Source organism: Plectropomus leopardus, chromosome 8 (assembly GCF_026936395.1).
Source record: "Plectropomus leopardus strain MGB_pleo_1.0 chromosome 8, ASM2693639v1, whole genome shotgun sequence".
Taxonomy (NCBI): Eukaryota; Metazoa; Chordata; class Actinopteri; order Perciformes; family Serranidae; genus Plectropomus; species Plectropomus leopardus.
In genome coordinates, this window is record NC_142183.1 from 6,100,639 (window position 1) to 6,119,988 (window position 19,350).

At 37.3% G+C, this 19,350-nt stretch overlaps 2 protein-coding genes and 1 long non-coding RNA gene across 6 annotated transcripts in view; 2 read left to right on the top strand and 1 right to left on the bottom strand.

Moving 5' to 3' along the window:
* adad1 (adenosine deaminase domain containing 1 (testis-specific)) overlaps positions 1–19,350 on the bottom strand; it is a 48,877-nt gene that overhangs the window by 20,300 nt on the left and 9,227 nt on the right. For 2 of the 4 annotated variants that reach the window (XM_088080778.1, XM_088080777.1), the window contains exons 9-12: positions 19,169–19,244; positions 18,846–19,002; positions 16,720–16,954; positions 15,404–15,536 (exon numbers count right to left, since the gene is read on the bottom strand). In XM_088080778.1, the coding sequence (XP_087936904.1) occupies positions 15,404–15,536; positions 16,720–16,954; positions 18,846–19,002; positions 19,169–19,244 (601 nt within the window). Of the gene's footprint in view, positions 1–14,497; positions 15,101–15,403; positions 15,537–16,719; positions 16,955–18,845; positions 19,003–19,168; positions 19,245–19,350 lie in introns of those variants that run through there. The other 2 variants (XM_088080776.1, XM_042492957.2) reach the window with 2 other exon arrangements.
* On the top strand, positions 4,658–6,591 carry LOC148188836 (uncharacterized). Its single transcript, XR_015777180.1, has 3 exons — positions 4,658–5,018; positions 5,636–5,767; positions 6,292–6,591. It is a non-coding gene; the product is annotated as an uncharacterized LOC148188836 (long non-coding RNA).
* LOC148188837 (uncharacterized) lies at positions 9,786–11,325 on the top strand. Its single transcript, XM_088080781.1, has 4 exons — positions 9,786–9,937; positions 10,032–10,070; positions 10,452–10,598; positions 10,715–11,325. Exons 1-4 carry the CDS (start codon positions 9,821–9,823, stop codon positions 10,829–10,831), a joined length of 420 nt encoding a protein of 139 aa, XP_087936907.1. The 5' UTR covers positions 9,786–9,820; the 3' UTR covers positions 10,832–11,325.

Genomic DNA, 19,350 nt, shown 5'->3' on the forward strand with positions numbered 1-19,350 from the left:
CCCCCTAAAATTCCCTTTGACTAAAACAAAGAACAATACCTCCTCTCCTCTTATGACACAAGCTTGTAGGCACCATGCAGTAAATGTAATGAACAAGTTTGATAGATTAGAACTGTTGATTATCCAGAAATTACATCTGACTCAGTGGCAACAAGGTAATTCAGCAAAGACACCAACTGAGCAAGACACTACTGTGTGTGGCCTGTGGTAAGCAAACCTCCACCGTCTCCAGTGACATCACTACTATCACGGAAACCAAAGATTTTATTTCCTTTTTCGTTCCTTCTGACAGGTGAAGCATAGTGAGAGTACTGACATTTGTGGGGCATGAAGTGTATTTTCTGGTCAGTGTGTAATTCGATATCACACAAAGCGTCATAGGAAGTGAATCAAGCAAAGGCCACAAAATGACTTCATTTTCATGAAGTATTTGATCCACTACATGCGGACAGAAAAAGTACAAAAAAATGCCATACAATCACCACACTTGGGATAATGAAAATATGTGAAAAAATAGTTGTTTTGCAGTTATTTTCAGGTACTGCACAAGGGTTTGATAATTATCTGATGAAAGAGTGAAGCACAATTCAACATGCATCCAAACCTTTTAAATGCTGCTTTTATTGTCTTCAGATACATTGAAGAGACTTTTTCTCCCTTAGCTAACATCTAAAATGTCACAGTATATCACTTTTTGGAAAATCAGAGGATATTTAAAACACGTGGTGAACTGGCATAATGCACAGCTAAATTTGAAGTTTTTCAATCAATAATCTATTCATAGTTTATTTATTTTCATTAACTGATTAACATAACATTTTTTATTCCCCAAATGTATTATTATCATTATTATTATTATTGAACTACCTAAGTATATATATAAGTTATATACTGTATAAGATAAATTCCATGAAGAATAAAGCAAAAATTTAAGTCTGTTAACCTGTAGCTTTTATTGAGATAAATGTATTGAGATAAATACAAAATAACCCACGGAAAAGTGCAGCAGGAAGTTCCCAAGCTTGGAGAACATGATTTACATGCTGGTTCTGCTGTAGGTGTTGCATGTTAGTGGCAAAGATGACTCAATACTTCTTTACACTCCCTTAGCTTATGCCAAGGAAACACACCTGGTTCCCTTCACAAATGGCTTCAGGCAATTTGGGTTCAGCCCTTCTCTCTGCTATCTTACGCCATCGAAATCTACCTCATGGAAGCATTAATATGTGGGAGAGACGTGTTGACGACAGAGCTCTGCAATGACATTTCTCGAGCTAATGCAACAATCAGACGACGAAGTCAGAGAAAGGAGGAACAAGAACAAAAAACGGTGACAGACATTAAAATACTGAATAGAGAAAGTTAAATATTGCAGTTTGAGAGCAAACAAGCTGCATCTTAAGAGTGGCTCTAAACATCAAACAAAACCTGCAGTGCAGAATCTGACTAAACATGAAGGCACACAAAAACAGGAAACATGTACGGTGATAGTATGAGTTTTCTGTGATGACTTCTGAAGGATGGAGACACCTGTTGAAGCTTCAGTAAGCACATGTTTATATATATACAGTTAAAATTACAATTACAACGAACACGAGTACAAAATAAATGAAAATGAGTACAATGACAAACTAAAACGAAGACTACAATTGAGGACAAGTACAACAAAGATGAGCGCTCGGGCCAGCCCAGACAGAGACAGGACTAAACGCAGACTAACTGACAACATAGAGAGCTGGCTGACAGCGATCACATAGAAAAGGAGTAGTATTTATACAATGCTGTGACGTAGATGGTAGGTATCAATTACGAACATGTCAGGTACTAGACTTCTTTTGAGGAATGAGGCATGTATTTGTGTTGCTAAATTGACTGACACTGGTCCAGCTCAGGTATCCATGGTCAAGCTTAACTTACAGGCACTAAGACTTCACCATATATAGGTAGGTCTTCCTTGAGGTAGACATAGAGTCTCAAACTAACTATGCAGGATGCATAATCATAAAAAATACATACCAACATACAGGGTCAAATTTTTGTTGATCTCTGGATTTGAAATATTGCATCTGCAGCAATGCATAACGGGTGACTTTGGGTTTACAATCATCTTGTTTTTACCTTGGAAGATAAGATTTTAACGCATATTGAATGTGACAAGAATGTCAAGGCTTTAAAAATGAAACTTTTCCCTTTTTTAACCAGTTAAGAAAGCAGACACTATCAAACGCTAATATCTAGCGTGGGCGAAAAGCTCACACTAAGACATGGAAACAGCAGGGATCCCCCAGGTAGCGACAAATTCAATGGATAGAAATTTCCCCACCCTCTTCACTCGCGTCAAAATCCTGTCCCATTGACTGCCTTTGATGACTCCTAGAAAAACCTCAAAACTGACACCTAACCAGACGAGCATGTGGCAAAAGAGAATAACTGACGAAAGTGTCCAAAGTAAGGGTGTGATGAAAACAGCATGGTTCCTCTGTTACCTGGGAGAGTCTTGTGGGGAATCCCCAAAAATCGTAGGTGTAAGAGAAACCCTTCATTCCTCTACTGAGTGTGTGATGTAACTCAGGACGCATGTTTACTTGCAGCCTCCAATCTCTTTTTAACCCGCTCTTTTACTTATCGCCATGGTTTTTCGCGTCAAAGTTAAAAAATATTGTAATACAACTAGTAAAATAATGCTCAAACATGCATTACTGACCTTTACACATTAAAATAATAATGTTTGCATACACACAGATCCTCTCAGATTCTGTCTTGTTTTAAATGCTGGTGTTATTTTGTTAATTTAATTGCAGTACCCACTGCTTGCAGTATTGTAAGACGCATACTTGACTGATATTGTAACAATGTCAAAAATAATTTGAAATTCACTGCTGTCTGTGGTCAGTGGGGGCGCTTGCCATCTGCGCTATAGGCAGCCGCCATTTGAAGGGGGGGCACTTAAAGTACACCCAGATAAAAAAAAAGTTAAAGGGGGTCGTTACAGTTTGAACAACATGCAATGCAAATCTTTGATGAATAACATAAAGGTTAAAGTGGAGTCCAGAGGACTTCAGAGCAGAGTATGTGTAGAGAAAGAAAATGAAAAAAAATGAAAAAAAAACTATTAAAATCATCTTACATTTGCTGTGTTTTTTTTTTTTTTTGCACGTTCATTTCTGTTGTTTTTAAGAAAGATGCATGGCAGGTGCACTCATAAGCCACAATGACGCCATGTTGTGCACGCCTTCCAGAGCGCCTATTTTTCGGGATGCAATGGCTGCACCTTGAGATAAATGAGTTCAGCTCTTAGGGGCCGATCACACAGAGACGCATCACTAATGTCGCCAGCAAAACCGCTGTTACCCTGTGGTCCAAAGCGCCTGGTGCATTTTCTTGGCACTTTTTGGGCGCACACTAAAGTTATAATATTTTCAACTGTTTCGTTCAAGGCGCGGAGTCACACCGCTCGTCAATGTCATTTTGGGCCACGAGCAAGCGGCCCTGCTTCTCAGGCACTCCCAGATGTTTTTTTCCAGATGCGCCTCGAAGGCGTTTTTGGAGCAGTCGCGCTTCGATGTGTCACGGTGTAGTCGCCCTTTCAGAAAGCAGCACCACCTGTCACATATCATGTGACAGCCAATCACAGCTGGCAGATATCTTGCCTCCTTTCGTAAATATCGGTCTCTGATAAATGTGGCTAGCACTGACTGCCTTAGTTAACCCTTTGATACATGAGCGCATTGGCTTGATTTTTCTGAATTCTGCGACAGAATTTTAAATATATAATCAAGAAAAATATTACTATAGTTTACTAGACATTTTTTTAAAAAATTATTATTATTTATTTTTGGAAATAATTTTCAGATCATTTCCTTACCAATAGTTGAAAAATAGCTTCCTGGTGAATTCCGGCACTTTTATAACTTACTTATTTTTTAATTTGCACTGTCCTTTTTAAATAAACTAAACCTAAACCTAAGCCACCTTTTACTCATTTATTTATTTTTTTTGCAATTAATGGTACATTTCTTGCCAAAAACAGTATGTTTTTACATGTTATGTCTTTTTGAAAGAAACAAACCAATTTTCTCAGGTTTTAGAGGTTTAAATGCTTGTGAAAGGCATCTGAATGCAGCACAAGAAAAGTGACGCTGATCCGGGCATTACAGGATTAAACACAATGTCTGTAGTCAAAAATGCATGGATGTTACAGATAGATTTGTGGTCGAGCAAGTTGAACAACAACAAAAAAAAAGAGAAAAAAATAATCAGATATATAAGAGAGGAAACCAAACCTTGTGCACCATTGATTAAGCTCATTTTGTTACTGTTAAAACTGTGTCAATACAGTAAAAAGTACTGATTACACAAACAGAAAATGTGATTATTAAGTTACATTAAAGAACAATCATTCAAAAAATATATTATAAGTTGAAATGTGGACAAAGTGCCAAGTTTTCCAGTCATCAGAGAAGGTACTCTGTGCCCACCTGATCATTTCTAACCCTGGGTTTTTTTACCATGCACTTGATAGGGGGAAAATAAAACTTCATGATGAATAGGAAAAAGTTAGAAAACCTACAAGAAAATACCTTTGACCAGCCCACTCAGTTTTTGTCTGCTGTGCCCTATAAATGAGGAGCAGCACCAGAGCTCACCACAAGCCATTGATGAACAGAGCTACTGAGCATCCCCACAAGAAACCGCAGTCAAGCCTTTCAATGAAGTTCAATATGGAGCAGTGTTTCAGGATCGCACTCTGGGTGTTTCTTCTTATAGGCTATCTTCAAGCGGCGTCTATCAAAGTACATCACCTGACGCATCTACATGAAGTCAAGTGTGTAAGTAGTTCTTGAAGAGGGTTCATTTTTCTTCATTTATTTCTTCACTTATTTTAATAACTTAGAGATCCCACTAGAGATATCGAAGTTATTAAAGAAATGCTTCAAGTGAAAAGTGAAAACTAAACTGCCTTTTTCTCCACTTTGTTACAGGGACAAAACAACCTCACCTATCCAACAAATGTGGAGGTAAGAGATCACTGCAGATCACGTTTAGGTGCTCATTCAGGATGTTGACGCCGCTTTTGAAGAATGCAGCTACCAAAGCTGGCCTGAAGGCTTTAGCAACAGTTTAAAACTGTGTTTATGTTGCCACCGTTTTATTTATTCTTTTTTTTTATATAATTGAAACAAAGAAAACTGTCTCTTAAATTATATTTGCATGTGACTACGGGAAAGTGAATGGATTTCCACAAAACCCTGTAAAACATGAGGAAACTGACTTGATTGAAGAAGACAATGAGAAATTTAACAAAAGTGGCCCAAAAATTTAAAAAAGTCTAAAGCCTTTTTCCAATGTTTTCGAAAAAAGTGAAACAAATTGTCTCAGGTTCGATAGATTAAAATGCTTTTAAAAGGCCTTAATGCAGTACAACATGCTGATGTCAATCCAGATTCTAAAGGGTTAAACTAGCACTGGATGCCACTGCTGATGCTCATCTAACAGTTCGTGTAGTCTTAACACCAACATCTGATATTACATTTTATAATAAATTAGACTGTCAACTGATTCAGCTTTTCACTGACTGTTATCACATTCATCACTGGACAAAATGTGACCCAAACGATTGCTGTGTCTTTTTTAGGGACACTGCAGTCAAGCGGCCCTGAAGAGCTACAAGGCGGAGCTGCTGAGGGCCAAAACTGAAATCTGTGAAGATGAAAACAACCGAATTGGCGACATTCTGTTTATGTTGGACACAGCCATTACAACTTCAGTGAGTATTAACAGTGTTGTATTGCCTTATGAGTTATATAAACTTAAGTTCCTCACTCAAAATTTGGGATTTTGATGGTATTGGCACGCCATTCGTATCAGCAGCTATGGGCTATGAAATTATAAAATATAAAAATCATAATCTGTTTTCTCCCGATATTGCAAACATAGATTTTTTTAGTTGACAAAGAGAGCAGATACATACAGATATACAGAACATTAACCCTAAGGTGAAGTATTTTTCTTATTTTGCAAAACAAATAAATATGATATACATTGAAAAGCACTGTATTTCATGTCTCCATCTGCTGAAGAGTATGCATGATATGATGTTAACTTGACTATAGAAGAGACTTGATGATCACTAAAATTAAGTGGGGAAGAAGTATTTATATCGATGCCGGTATTGGTTATTGGCCAAGGAATATATCGGCGAATTGGATATCTGCAAAAACCCCAATATCGTGCATCCCAACCCAAAATTCATGCTCCAATACTAAACCAGCCTCTTCTCCTCATACACAGGCAAAATCTTCAGAGTGCAACATGACAACCACGGAAACCAATTTTGGGGACTTCATGAAAAACTTGACAAATTTGCTTCAACGTCTCAACAATGAAAGAATGGGACACTCCAATACAGGAAACTGACTCTACAGATGTTTCCTCAACTTTTAAATAATTTCATTTTACAAACTGCACTAAAATGTGTTTTTTTTTTCCCTCTCGCTAAATTCATTCAGAAACACTGGAAAAGTTCTCAAATGATTTATATATTTATTTATTTATTTATTAACATACCAAATCTGTGTACACGCCATGTGAAAATTTGCTAATAAAATGTAAACAATTATGACTCTGATTTTTGGTTGTTTTTTTTTAAAGCATTACTAAGGGTTTGTACAGATTGGGACAACTAAAAGTCAAGGGCTTTCAAGTACTTTATTTTCAAGGATGAAACTGTTTTCTCCACACAACCATCAACTGCAAAGGGTTGTGCAAATTTGCTGATGGAGAAAACATGCTAACAGGGCCTAAAACTGACCAATTACTAATTAACGATTATTATTATTCACTGCTGTAAGTGTTTTGGAGGCTAGTGAAACACCCTGGTGACAACTGTCTACTGGAGTTTATTAGTCTGTTGAAAAAATTGCAAGAACGGACGTTCTTGGCTTTCAAACATTTATCTAAAATGTTTTATCAAATAATAAGTAATACCTTATCTTTCCGTTCTCCTCTCAATTATATTTAAGTAATTTTTCAAGGACAAAGTTTTAGAAGTCCAATTTTCAATGTATCCCAGTACTTGAATTTCTGAATGTCACTGTCAAGTACTTTAAGCTTCTCGTATGATCCCTGTTTACTGCATTTGTAAAACTAAAATAATGCCAAAATGTCAGCAAAGTTTAACACCCTTTACTTCGATGGGATAGTCAGTCAGCGCGCCCCCAGTTTGGAGAAGCAGGATAGAGTTTGGTGTGAAAGTTTGAAGGAGTCAGCAGCAAAACATATTTTAACTTAAAAAAATTACACATAAACAGATTTATACCACTTTAAGTATGTTATATTTAGAACATTTTCACTGCTTTACTGTTTTGTCAGAGAATGATTTCCAGTTTTAAAATTAGGCTGTTATATCACTCTCCCCAAAGCCACACTCCATTGAGAAAAAAAATGATTAAACAACACTGAACACAGGAGCTGCTGGTCTACTACCGCCTTAAACAGTTCCTTTTCAGTGTTATTTTGTGACTCTGGTGCCTAAAAGGGTACGTTCAAATTCCCCAAAGTCACACAATAACACAAACTGACTATCTGATCAAAGTCGCGTTAGACCAGCAGCTCCCGTGTTCACCGTGTTCACTTAGCTAAAATGATTGTTTTTGTCAATGGAGTCCGGTGGAGATGGAGAACTGCAGCCGTAAATGGCTTCACTGTCGGAAGAGGCTGTCTGACGGAAAGGTACAGCAGTGAAAACACTTTCAATGTAGCAACCACTTAAACTGAAATTAAGTTTTTTAGGTGGGCACTTTTTTTTAAAAATGGCTAATATACATTTTGTTGCTGACCCCCGTCCACAGCATTACATTGCTTAGCTTCCATGTCGGACTCCAGCCTGCTCCTCCAAACTGGGGGCGCGCCGACTGACATCTATTGTAAGTAACACACTGACTATAAATAAATAACCTACACAATCCCCAAAAATCTGAACAATTCCTTTTACACCATTAAAGTCACTTATTTTTATGGAATCAAGAGTGACGCGTTTCTTGCAATCGTCAAACTCTGCTGAGCATCAAAAAGACAAATAATGCTGATGTTACTGCGCAGAGTATAAAGCCTGGAGCTGCTCCATAGACAATAAATTGGAAAACTGATTTTGTGGACCCACAGAATGTTTTTTTGTTTTTTTTGTATTGTTTAAACGTTTGAATCCTGGTCAATCTTTGCCGTAATTGTTTGGGAGATGAGTGCAAGGCCTTTTCCCCAGTGAAACTCCGGCAGTTTTTTGTGGACAAAAAAACTTCACCTGACTTTCCATCGGCATGAGGGTGAGTAGATAATGACTGAATTTTCATTTTTGAGATGAACTGTCCCTTTAAGCCACCAAAATGTGGCCTGCAACAGACTAGGTAAGGTTTGTTTTTAGCCTTGGCAAAATGCCATGAAAAATGCAACGTGATCACTTGCTGCCCCTGCAAGCCAGTTATGAGGCAGAGAGTGGGAGGAGTTAGCAGCCCGTTCGAGGTTGACATATCACACTGTTAAGGTACGATGGCAGAATGGTGAGGGAGTTATTTCTCCTTTACAATAAATGATACACACAATAATTCGGCATGCACATAGTTTGCGCTGCTTGTGTTTTTGCCCACCAGCAACTTTGTTTCATAACTGAAATACAACACTTTGGTTACTCCAGTTGCCATTCTGGTTGACGTGCGTGTTTGTTTACATAAGAATAGCAACAAAATTTTCACCAACATGATGCCAAGATAAACAGCAGGATTTACCCAACTGTCATCAGATTCGGACACAGCAACGCTCCCTTTTTATTCTCCTGTATACTTGTGTGAGGCCGAAGTAAAAATAAACACTTCACTAACACTAACACTAACACTTCAAAGACGATACAGCACCAGAGGAGATCAGGGGACGGGCATTATGCTTCTGCATATCAACACTGCTAGGTCAGTCAACAAAGCGAACACAAAAAAAAAAAAAAAGGCAAGACATTTGCAATAAAAAATTAACATTTTAGTGCCAGTAAAGCACTTCAGATGCAGCGCCAAAGCATCTTAAGTTAATGAATGGCAGAACTGAAAGGAAAGTGACTCGTACAATTCACATTATTTTGTGTTTTCTTAAAAAAAAGCCAGTAAGTTAGCAGTTAATTATTGTTGGGCTATCGAAAGCAAAAAAATAGAAAATGAATACTCTAGATACTTTTATTTCCACCTTTCTCTCATCTCTTTCTTCCTTTAATTCATATTCTGAAAAGTCTGTGTTGCAGAGCTGATTCATAAAAAAGTTATTGAATAAAATAACAAAAATAAAATAAATTTGAACAGATAAACTTAAGATCACCTAAATGCTGTTATTAGACAAACCTCTTTTTTTTTGTGAAATGTTCCATATTTACTTATGAATCATGGCTGTTTTACATTTAGGTTTAATATGTACAGAAAGTAGAAAGTGTCAGCTCATGACAAACTTTAGCCCAGCAGAGCCAGCAGAGAAAAAAAGAAAAACCCTCTACACCACAAACCAGGGACGGCCAACCTACTTTCACAAGACCTTGAAGTCAAATGCTGTGCTACAACAGGCTGCTTGAGGGATTTTACCATTCTGTAGTAGCACTGTGAAAAAAAAATTCCAAGAGTCATCTAAAGGAAAAACAACGCTGTATGCATTAGGTGATATACAACTAATTCAGCCCACCCTTTCCACCCCACAGCTATATAAATTCAATACAGCACAAGGGCTAAGTAAACCAGTGCCACACCGCCACGAGACAACTTGCTTATCACACTGACAAGCCTTCAAGCTGAATATGGAGCACTTTATTAGGACTGCCTTTTGGATTGTTTGTCTCTCTGGGTGGCTTCAAACAGAATCACAACCCATTAGCGACTTCGGTTATGACTATCTGCAGAAATATGTCAAATGTGTAAGTTATTTCAAGCCAAATATTTTCAACTGATCGGCTCACTATGTTTCTGCCGCTTTCTAATACTGTGCAATGTTTTCCTCTGTCCATGCAGCCAGAAAAATCAACATTTTATACTCCAAAAGATGTTAAGGTAAGAGCTCATTTTATATTTTAACCTGTTAGATTTACAGTCTTTTTACAATAATGTATTTCCAGAAGCTTTATGCGTAAATACTGAATATTTACTGTACCAAACATGATGATTATTATGGATTTGTTCATATTAAGTCAAGAACAAAACAAGTTGGGGGTTGGGTTCTCCCCAGCATCAAAGACGCTCAAGTGTCAGGGTTTAGATGAGCATTTATAAACCACATGTAAAGGTTCTCTAGTACAGGAAACAGGCTTGGCAGGTGTTGATACCTCACACAGCTGTGACAGCTTCTATTTGCTGACAACTCCACGTGTTGCCACAAGTTTGCCTCAGTCAGAGCAGTGAAAGGAAGCTAAAACCTTTTTCTCACACACACAGACAAAATGCTTAAAAACAGCATTGGGCTGCATTCTGAAAGAATTTAAAGGAGCAGTCAAGGACGAATGTGAAGACCCCAACGAATACCTAAACATGACTGTCCATTTCTTGGAGGGTAAGCTCAACCAACGATCGCAAAAAGACAATGTAAGTATTTCTGCAGTGTGTTGCCATATCAGTTGCTAGTGATAAAAAACCATAAATGTGACAACAACATGAAATTTACTGAAATGGACTAAACTTACTCACTGTCTTCTCTATAGGCACCGACAAACTCAACCGAATGTGAGTGTGAGCTGTGGCCGACAACTCAGTTCAGTGAGTTTGTGAAAGGAACGTTGAATTTTCTTCAGATGGAAATTACTGCCACGAGAGGATAATGAAATGCAAAGTATGGACAACAAAACTGCATCAAATATGACATGACCAACCATTGATTCCAAAGCAGACAGACTTTTTAAAGAATATATCTTTGCTGCATTGGTGATTTTATGTAATCAAGCAATAGTCAATGAGTGTGATCTCAGGTATATCTGTTTTTTTGTGATGCTATGATTCTGAACACTGCTCTAAATTTTTTATATTTATAGTATTGTAATTGCAAGATGAGGGTAACTATTTATACTCACTGTTTTTGTACTACATATTAATACTCATATATTATATATTTTTCCTATAATTTATACAAAAATCTTCTGTGAAATGTACTGAAAAGTTCTCAATCGATTTCCAACAATGAGAATGTATTTCATGTAAGCTCCTGTAAAGCTTTGAGTATCTATTTATATATTTATTATTTATTTTTTATGCTGAATGTTGGTGCGCGAAACTTGAATGTATAACATAATAAAATGCTGACTTGAAGATTTTTTTTGTATTGCCATTAAGAACATGAACAAGTTATGGAAAACAAGCAAACAGCGGAAAGCGTCCTCCAGATATAAATATCTTTGTCAAAAAAACTGATAGTTTAGCTCTTTAGTGTTGATGTTATTGTTGTTGATTTACCTACCCATAAAATATATAAGACACTACAAATGCTATCTAGAAGCCAGATTTTCCATTTAAACATTAGTAGTTATGAATTTAATGTGGGAGAGGATTAGGTCTACAGCCTCAGTCTGTGGGAGGCTGAATTTCCTTAACGTTAAGGGCAAATAGACAAGTGAAGCTGTCTACAATAAGTATGGAAAAGTAAAAGTCATAATGATTCTTTCATCATCAAGTCATCTTAGGAAAAAATACAGTTTCTGTACAGTTCCACAGTGCTTTGCCATTTTTGTCAAAAGGTAGGTGCACTTCATTGTTTGCCTATGTTGTTTGCCATTGTTGCCTATACGACAACACACACCCTGGACTGTTGAGCAACTTAAGCTGTATATGAGGCAAGACGGTAAAAGAATATCACTTTCAAAAGTTCTACAATTATAACATTAGCAATGTCAGAAAATTATTTCTGAAAACGTGCAAAAACACGCATTGTGGTGTTAGACCATTTATTTGTTTCCAGGATATTTTTGGGAGGGCCTAAAAGCATGCTCAATGACACACTGGACCCATCATTAACATAGTCCCTCCCCTACTCTAAAGAATAAACAATGAGCCACTGTGAAGCAGCAGACTCTCATCTGCAGCTATCTCCACTAAACAAAAAGGTGCTACTTGCTCTTCAGTTACAAATTCACAAACACTAGTTGTAATATTGTCATACTTAAAGTATCATTCATTTGTGCATGTCTTTTTCAAGTTTAGGCCTGTTGGAAATTATGCTATAATTGTGAAAAAGTATAAAATTTCATCATCAAAATAAAAAAAAAGGTTGCATTTAATTAAAGAGGCCATTTCATGCACTGTTGTGTGATTTTCTCAGAGCCATTGGTAGTCTGATGAATTTTAGTTGAATGCTTAAAACATGATTTCGCTGACGCAATGACAGAAAAAAAGCCAACCTGAAGGCCCCGCTTTTCTTAATCAAGCCACGATTTACAAGAATGCAGTTCATATAAAACCACACATCCTTCTGCACAGCACCTCAGCATGGGTGCTCGAGCTTCTACAAGCTCAGGCCTCAAATGTTTTCACTTTGTAACCACATCAAGAGAGTTGCATATCCTGTTTATCTCTAAACCTACTAGTATCACCTCAGTGACTGATGCCCAAGAAAAAAAAGTGGCTTCAAATCTATCTTGCAAGGTATGAATTTGCATCAGTGTAGCTTAAATCAAATGTAAAAACCCACTACATAATTAAAATACTTATATTAATTATTTTACAACAATATCCACAAGGGCACATCTCCACATTACATTTTAAGTGACGACATGAAAACTTCTGCAAGACACAACAGATGCAACACACACATACAGAAAAAGTCAACCGATATTGTCTGATATTAGACAGAATACTCAACATGGCATTAAGGTCTTAAAAATGGACGAATGGAAGGGAGGATGTTTCGGAGACTTTCCTCTAATTTAATAGGCAGCCAATGGCTCGTCAACATGACTTTGCCAGCCAACTAAAAAACTACCAAGGCATTTACAAGATAAAATTATTTACAACAACGATGGCAGCAGGAAGGAGGGCAATTTACACACAGTGCCTTTACACAAGATAGCCTTTTATTACAACATGTATCATGTGCTGCCATTATGGTTTTCCCCCTGCATCATTATTTAAAGCAGGAAACAAATGCATCAGACATCAGCTCTGGGGATCTGCACATCTGGAGCAGAACCTGACCAATAAAAAGTTAGAAATATTCCAATAAAACTAAGCAGTAATTGCAATAAATCGCCACACAAACTACGTGAACATCTAAAAGGGTTTGATGCACTGCATTACACTTCAAAAGATCACACTTTGCCCTGCAAATGATGGAAAAGCAAGAACATACAAAAGGAGACAAAACCTGGAGCTGTACATACAACAACGGAAAGACTTGATCCTCAAAGTTCCCTGAACGCACTGGTAATTCCCTCCGTCACCCAAACCAGTAGGAAGTGAACACACCACTCCATTCACAAGGCTACTCAACACTTTAAGAGTAAATGATCCACTGCATCGCATACACAGGAAACCAAAGCATTTCCTGTGTGCGTTTATGTAATAACAGAGTGAGGCAAATCAACGGTTTGCATCAACATGGGGGTCAACGGGTTTAAATCTGGTGACAGGCAGACAGATCTTCGGATAACGCAGTCCGCACTATTAAAGTGGAAATCCCTGGATAGGTATGGGCTACTTCACATCAGAATGCCCCCAAAAAGATGTGAAATTCACAAGCCACTTACTCTACAGAGGCAACACCAGGTCATTTAATGTTTGCTGCATCACGGGATAGCATATAAAAACTGATGACTCAGAGGCTGTGATAAGGTGATAAGATACTGATTTTAGTAATTTTAATGCATTAAATGAAGCCTTCTGAACTGTTTTGAGATTAGAATACAATGAGAAAAAAAATCTTGTTTTGCTAAACACATAAGTTTTATTTATTTATTTGTTATCTATTATATTATTGGATTATAATTACTGGTGCATTAACATGGTCATCACTTTATTATAGCAGCTGGTATAGGTGAAGTGTATTTTAACTTATGGCATTTATATACATTTTATAAATTACTTTACATATTGCTGGGTAGCTTGTGAATATTCCCCTAGGGATCAACAAAGCCTTATTGATGTAATAATATCTTTATTTGTTTATTGATTATTTTTTGTATTGCTAATCTAACTTTGCAAAGTCATTTGTCACTAAAGCTGTCAGATAAATGCAGTGGAACGAACATTAATATATTTATCTCTAGTTAGTTTAGCTAACATTACATAGCATGAAGGTGGCTCTAATTTATTAATTAAAGTGAATATATTTTATCACAGCTGACAGTTCCTTAAGTTTTTGGTGGATATTTGGATATAACAAGTTCAACTTTTAAAGTGTTAGGGGTTTTTGCTTCTCTACAAAACAAAAATGTACTGAACACCAGTATCATCACTTAGATTGATTTATTTTATTAATCTATATCCTTGTGCTTGCCAATAACATACTGTTCAGTATCAGGTGTTAAGTCAGATGGCTGAATATGGATCAAAAATGCTATTTTTCCTCAAGAGCAGAAAACACAAACAGTAACTTTAGTGAGACCAAACTCAGGTCTTTTATGTAACAACCATAGCTTACTTAACTAACATTCAAAAGTAGTATGCCAAAGTTATAATCACTCATTATAATGATCATTACCAATACACGCAACAGCATGTAATAATACTTTAAAATAATAAAATTGCTAGATGATACAAATCTATAGAATTTGTATTGTACTTTTGAAAATCAGACATAACCCACAAACACAAAACATCTCTTAAACATAAACAGTGATTGACTTTTATCCCTTAAGAATTCACAACAGAAACATATTACCAACAAGGTAAAGGCCCACAGAAACAAGTGACTCTCTTAAACTAAACTTAGTATTTGGGGTTTTTTTTAATGAACACAATGGCTTCAAGTGATAGAGTGTATTATTTTTTCACATGCTGAAGTTATCACTAACTGAAAGCTTGACCAGCCAGGAACCAAAGCCCTGCTGGAACAGGTACGCCCTCAGCACGTTCTTGGCCTCCTGGTACGGCTTTGCCATCCTCTTCAGTGACAAAATAACAATAGAAATAATACGAGTAACAACGATTCACGGTCTTCACAAAACTGAGTTTAAATATGAAATAATGAAGTGATGTTAGGAGTGAGCTGTATGCCTAAGGCAGACACATTAACTCCTCACGTGTCAAACTGAACACTGGAAGTTATACAATATGTAAGATAAGTGTGTTGATTAATTTAGATAATATAGGGTCTGCTTTTGGTTACACATAAAGTAAATGTCAGTGGACCAGTGTTGCAACCTGTGTAAGTGCTGCGATACAAGTGTTACTTTGGGGTTACTTACCTTGGCTTCTCTGTAGGAGCTCGTGGTCAGCAGGTCCTGCCTCTGGGCCTCTTTGGCCACCAACTTGAAGCGGTGCAGCATCGCTGCTTTGCACAGACGGCTTGCAAGAGCAGAGCCACTCTTAAAGGGAGATCTAAGACAATAGAAGAAGAAGCAGTTTTGATGTAATCACAGACAAAGCTTGATATCAGCAGCAAATTGCAATTAAGTAAATCCCTACAAAGCTGTTGGACAAAGGAACTTGACGAGGGCCACTGTGCTGAAATGTGTCAGTGTTTTTTCCTACTTTTCGACTCTTTCCTCCTTTTTTTTTCTCTCTCAGATACAAGAGTGCCTCTGGCAACTCAAAAAGACCACTCCACCACATCTCAGTAAGCTGGTTCTTTTTGGCTACGTTTTTTTTTTTGTTTTTTGTTTTTTTCAAAAATTCAACCTACCACAAAGCACACATGCTGCTCACACAGGCAATGTGGCCCAGGCGTGACAGCTGAACTTCTCACAGTTAGTATCCTGCCAATTAAAGGCTGCATTGTTTCAACCTCAGAATGAATGTTATCCACATATCCTCAGTTTATCATTTATTATTTCTCATTGATTATGCTTAGACTGAACTCTGTTCAGTACTTTTGTCCAGCCCCGCTCTGACCTACTAAGTAGAACATTAAGGTCTGCATCCAGAGGTGACTGCAATGTCCCAAGAAGAAGGTCTACCTTCTCCCAATCGGCCTTCTCCAACAAAGCCACGAAGGAATGGAATAGACTTCTGGACAATTTTAAAAACATTACAAAACATCACAGCTTCTCATGCGCAGTCAAGGACTGGATACTGAGCAATCAGACATGTCTGCACTGATGTCTCTGATATCAGGGTTGTATGCATTTTGGAGGTCTGACGTATTATTTTATACTTGTACATGTTATTTATTTTTTACTCTGTATATTTATCTATTGTAATAATTTTTAGATTTGTACTATGTTGTCTGTCTTTTATGTGAGGACTACAGATGGAAATTAGCACTACGCTAAATCTGGTGCAGCCATCTTTATATTCTACGAGAATATTCAAAGTCTCTGCACACTGTCCTGCTAAATAAATAAATACAAATACAAATACAAAATACTGCCAGTAAGCTCTAAGATAATTTTTGAATTTTAAAAAATTGTAATCAAATCCAATCTGATAACAGTTTAAGAAAACGAAAAAAACACCATCAAACATAAACTAGGTCACGGCAGATATGACTGACAGAACAGCTTCATGCAAAAGTGGGTGATTACATTAGACACCCTATAGCCAACTACACAGTCATGCTTACTCCTCTGTGGTTTTGCCCTCCAGACCATCCACAACCTCCAGCGAGCTGTCTCCTTCGCTCCAGTTGATACCGTAAGTCATCTGGCATTTGTTGGTGCTGTCAGCAGCCACTGAGGGCACCAGGCTGATGTGGGGCCTCATCATGCAGTAGAACATGGGCAGCTGGGAGGTGATCCCCTCCACACGCTGGCTCACAGACATTTTCATGCCACGGATGTCACTGCAGCCAAGGTCACCTAGAAGATTAAAGATTTTAAAAATAAATGTTTCAGCAGATATCTATGTGCAATTTACACTCACATACTCACAGTCTTGGTATTTTTTTTATCTTTATAGATTACATATAGTTTTTATTGCTCTAACATGTGACATGTAGATGTGTGGGTTCTATGTTTAGATGTTTCCTGTCTTTTTCTTTGTTAATCTGGCTGCCGTATGAAGTAATTTCTGTAAGGATCAATAAAGTATCTATATACTGTATCTATGATTATAATATGGGATACTGAATCTCTTGGTATTGCTTCTGACAAATCTCATGTTTTATTTGTGGAATGTCAGCTTTAGAGCAGGTAGAAAAACTGTTAAAAAAAGACAGGTACTCTTTTTTTTGTCTGTACTTGATGATTGTGACATTTTTAAAAAAAAAGGTTCTCTGAAGGTCAAGGGGATGTTAGCGCAATAAATCAGGAAATGACATGTTGGGTTTCAATGTTTCAAAGAATGACAGGTACCTGTGCTGTATATGTCAAACAGTACATGTTAAACTTTAAAGTAAAACTGTGCTCCAGCAGTCGGTTTGTAATTTAATTTTGCCTCTGGCCTAATAATGTAACCTTGACGATAGTAACAATTTTATTCATCAACCATGTAGCTGCACTTTGGTATCAGAATTCTTAATCCTCACCAGTATATTTAAACTTTTACACATATCCAATACTACTTGTCTCCGAGTTTCCATCTCTTACAGATGTAGGGCAAATGTGGGTCGTATAGCTATTATGATTATGGAGAAGGGGTCACATGGAAAATCATACCCAACTCTGTTTTCTTCTGTTAAAACTGACTTGAAAACTTGAGTAGGACATTTTCACACCTGTTCTAATTATCTTTTGTCAAACAGAGGATTTTAAAGTTGGGGAATTTGTTTGCTAGTTGAGTCATTAGTGCACGAGTGAGCAACTAAAGATCAAATGGCTACAAACATCAGCAGTCTGAATAAACAGACTTGGTGCAGTGTTACCAAAGGGACTATATTTAGTTTGACTGTTTCCTTAAAAAAATGTGGGGCTGTTCTGTGAGCTTGTCTCCATGTTAGCAACTTTCAAGTGCTTGTATGGCAACATTGGTGTTATGCTTCTTTCACAGTCCTGCATTTTTTTTTTTTTTTTTTTTTTAAATCGGAAAGTATTTCTAACATACAGCAGATGCTTTGCCACTGCAAGAGGTCCCATCAATCTATACTAAGCACTAGATGGTCAAAAAACAAATGCTACAAAGTATCATTTCTGCACACTACCCTATTTGTTATGCCAAGTAGATTCTTTTTTTATTAAGATCTTTTCTAAAGTACTAGAGCAGCCCTTTTATTTTTAATGAATTAAAACTCTTTGTGTTTTGACATTAAGATCTGACCCTTGCCCAAGCTGAAAGCAGGTACTGAGCTGAGACCTGCAAAGACAAAACAATTTCCTTTTTCATCTCAACTTCTCCTACTGTGTATATGAAACATATCCTATCAAGTTTCAAAATGATCTTTGATCATTTTAAACATGCTGCCTATATTAACTATTTGAACAGTGCATGGTTATTATATGATTTGCTGTTCAGGGTCATGCCGCAGATCTCAGCTCTATGGGTCAGGTCCGGTTGCGGAAAAAAAATTTCATATATAGGGGTGACAGGTAAGGCCCAGTATTGTGTGTTCCTGTGCCAGGTTGGTAGTGGGTGATGAAAATCAGACCTAGGCAGAACTGACCACAAGTTCTTCTGGCTGTAGGTGGCTATACCACCCGTATAGTGTCCACACAGCTTACAGTAATGGATTTGGGTGGCTGCTTTTAAATGTACTTTATAGAAAAAACCCTGAGAATCCTTGTGTAAGGAGCAAGACTCAACTTGCTGACTTGCCTATGAGGATGCTTTGGACATAGACAGGCTTGATGAAGTGGCTGAGCAAGGCCCCCTGGTATCCAAGCACCTGCCACTGAGTCAGCTTGTCAGTAGCAGACATGCTGACCACCTTGGAGGCCGAGTGATCAAAGGCTGACGAGGACACTGAGAACACCTTTAAAAAAACAAACAAAAATGTAGTTATGCAGTGACAGTGCAGGTAATAGTTGCAGTGCGATTTATATTGTGACTCCATGATGCTTTTAAAAAACATGCAGCTTTACTTTGCATATATCATAAAAGCAACATCAGCTAGATGAGACAACGTAACAGTACAACACCTTGCCTTCCACTGACAGGTGCAGGCTGATCTCATTGTTGACTTGCCATGCCGAAATAGAGAGTGGGTTCAGGCGTCTGAGAATAGAGCACAGAGCTGAAGAAAAGCATTTGAAATCACTGCATTTAAAGAAACACTATTTATGCTATTTTACCATGAATTGCCATTTTTTGTCACTATTAT

Coding starts and splice junctions, on each gene's coding strand:
- LOC148188837 (XM_088080781.1), top strand. CDS start 9,821: ATGGAGCACTTTATTAGGACTGCCTTTTGGATTGTTTGTCTCTCTGGG. Junction 10,071..10,451: donor ATACTCCAAAAGATGTTAAG/GTAAGAGCTCAT, acceptor TCACACACACAG/ACAAAATGCTTAAAAACAGC. Junction 10,599..10,714: donor AACGATCGCAAAAAGACAAT/GTAAGTATTTCT, acceptor TCTTCTCTATAG/GCACCGACAAACTCAACCGA.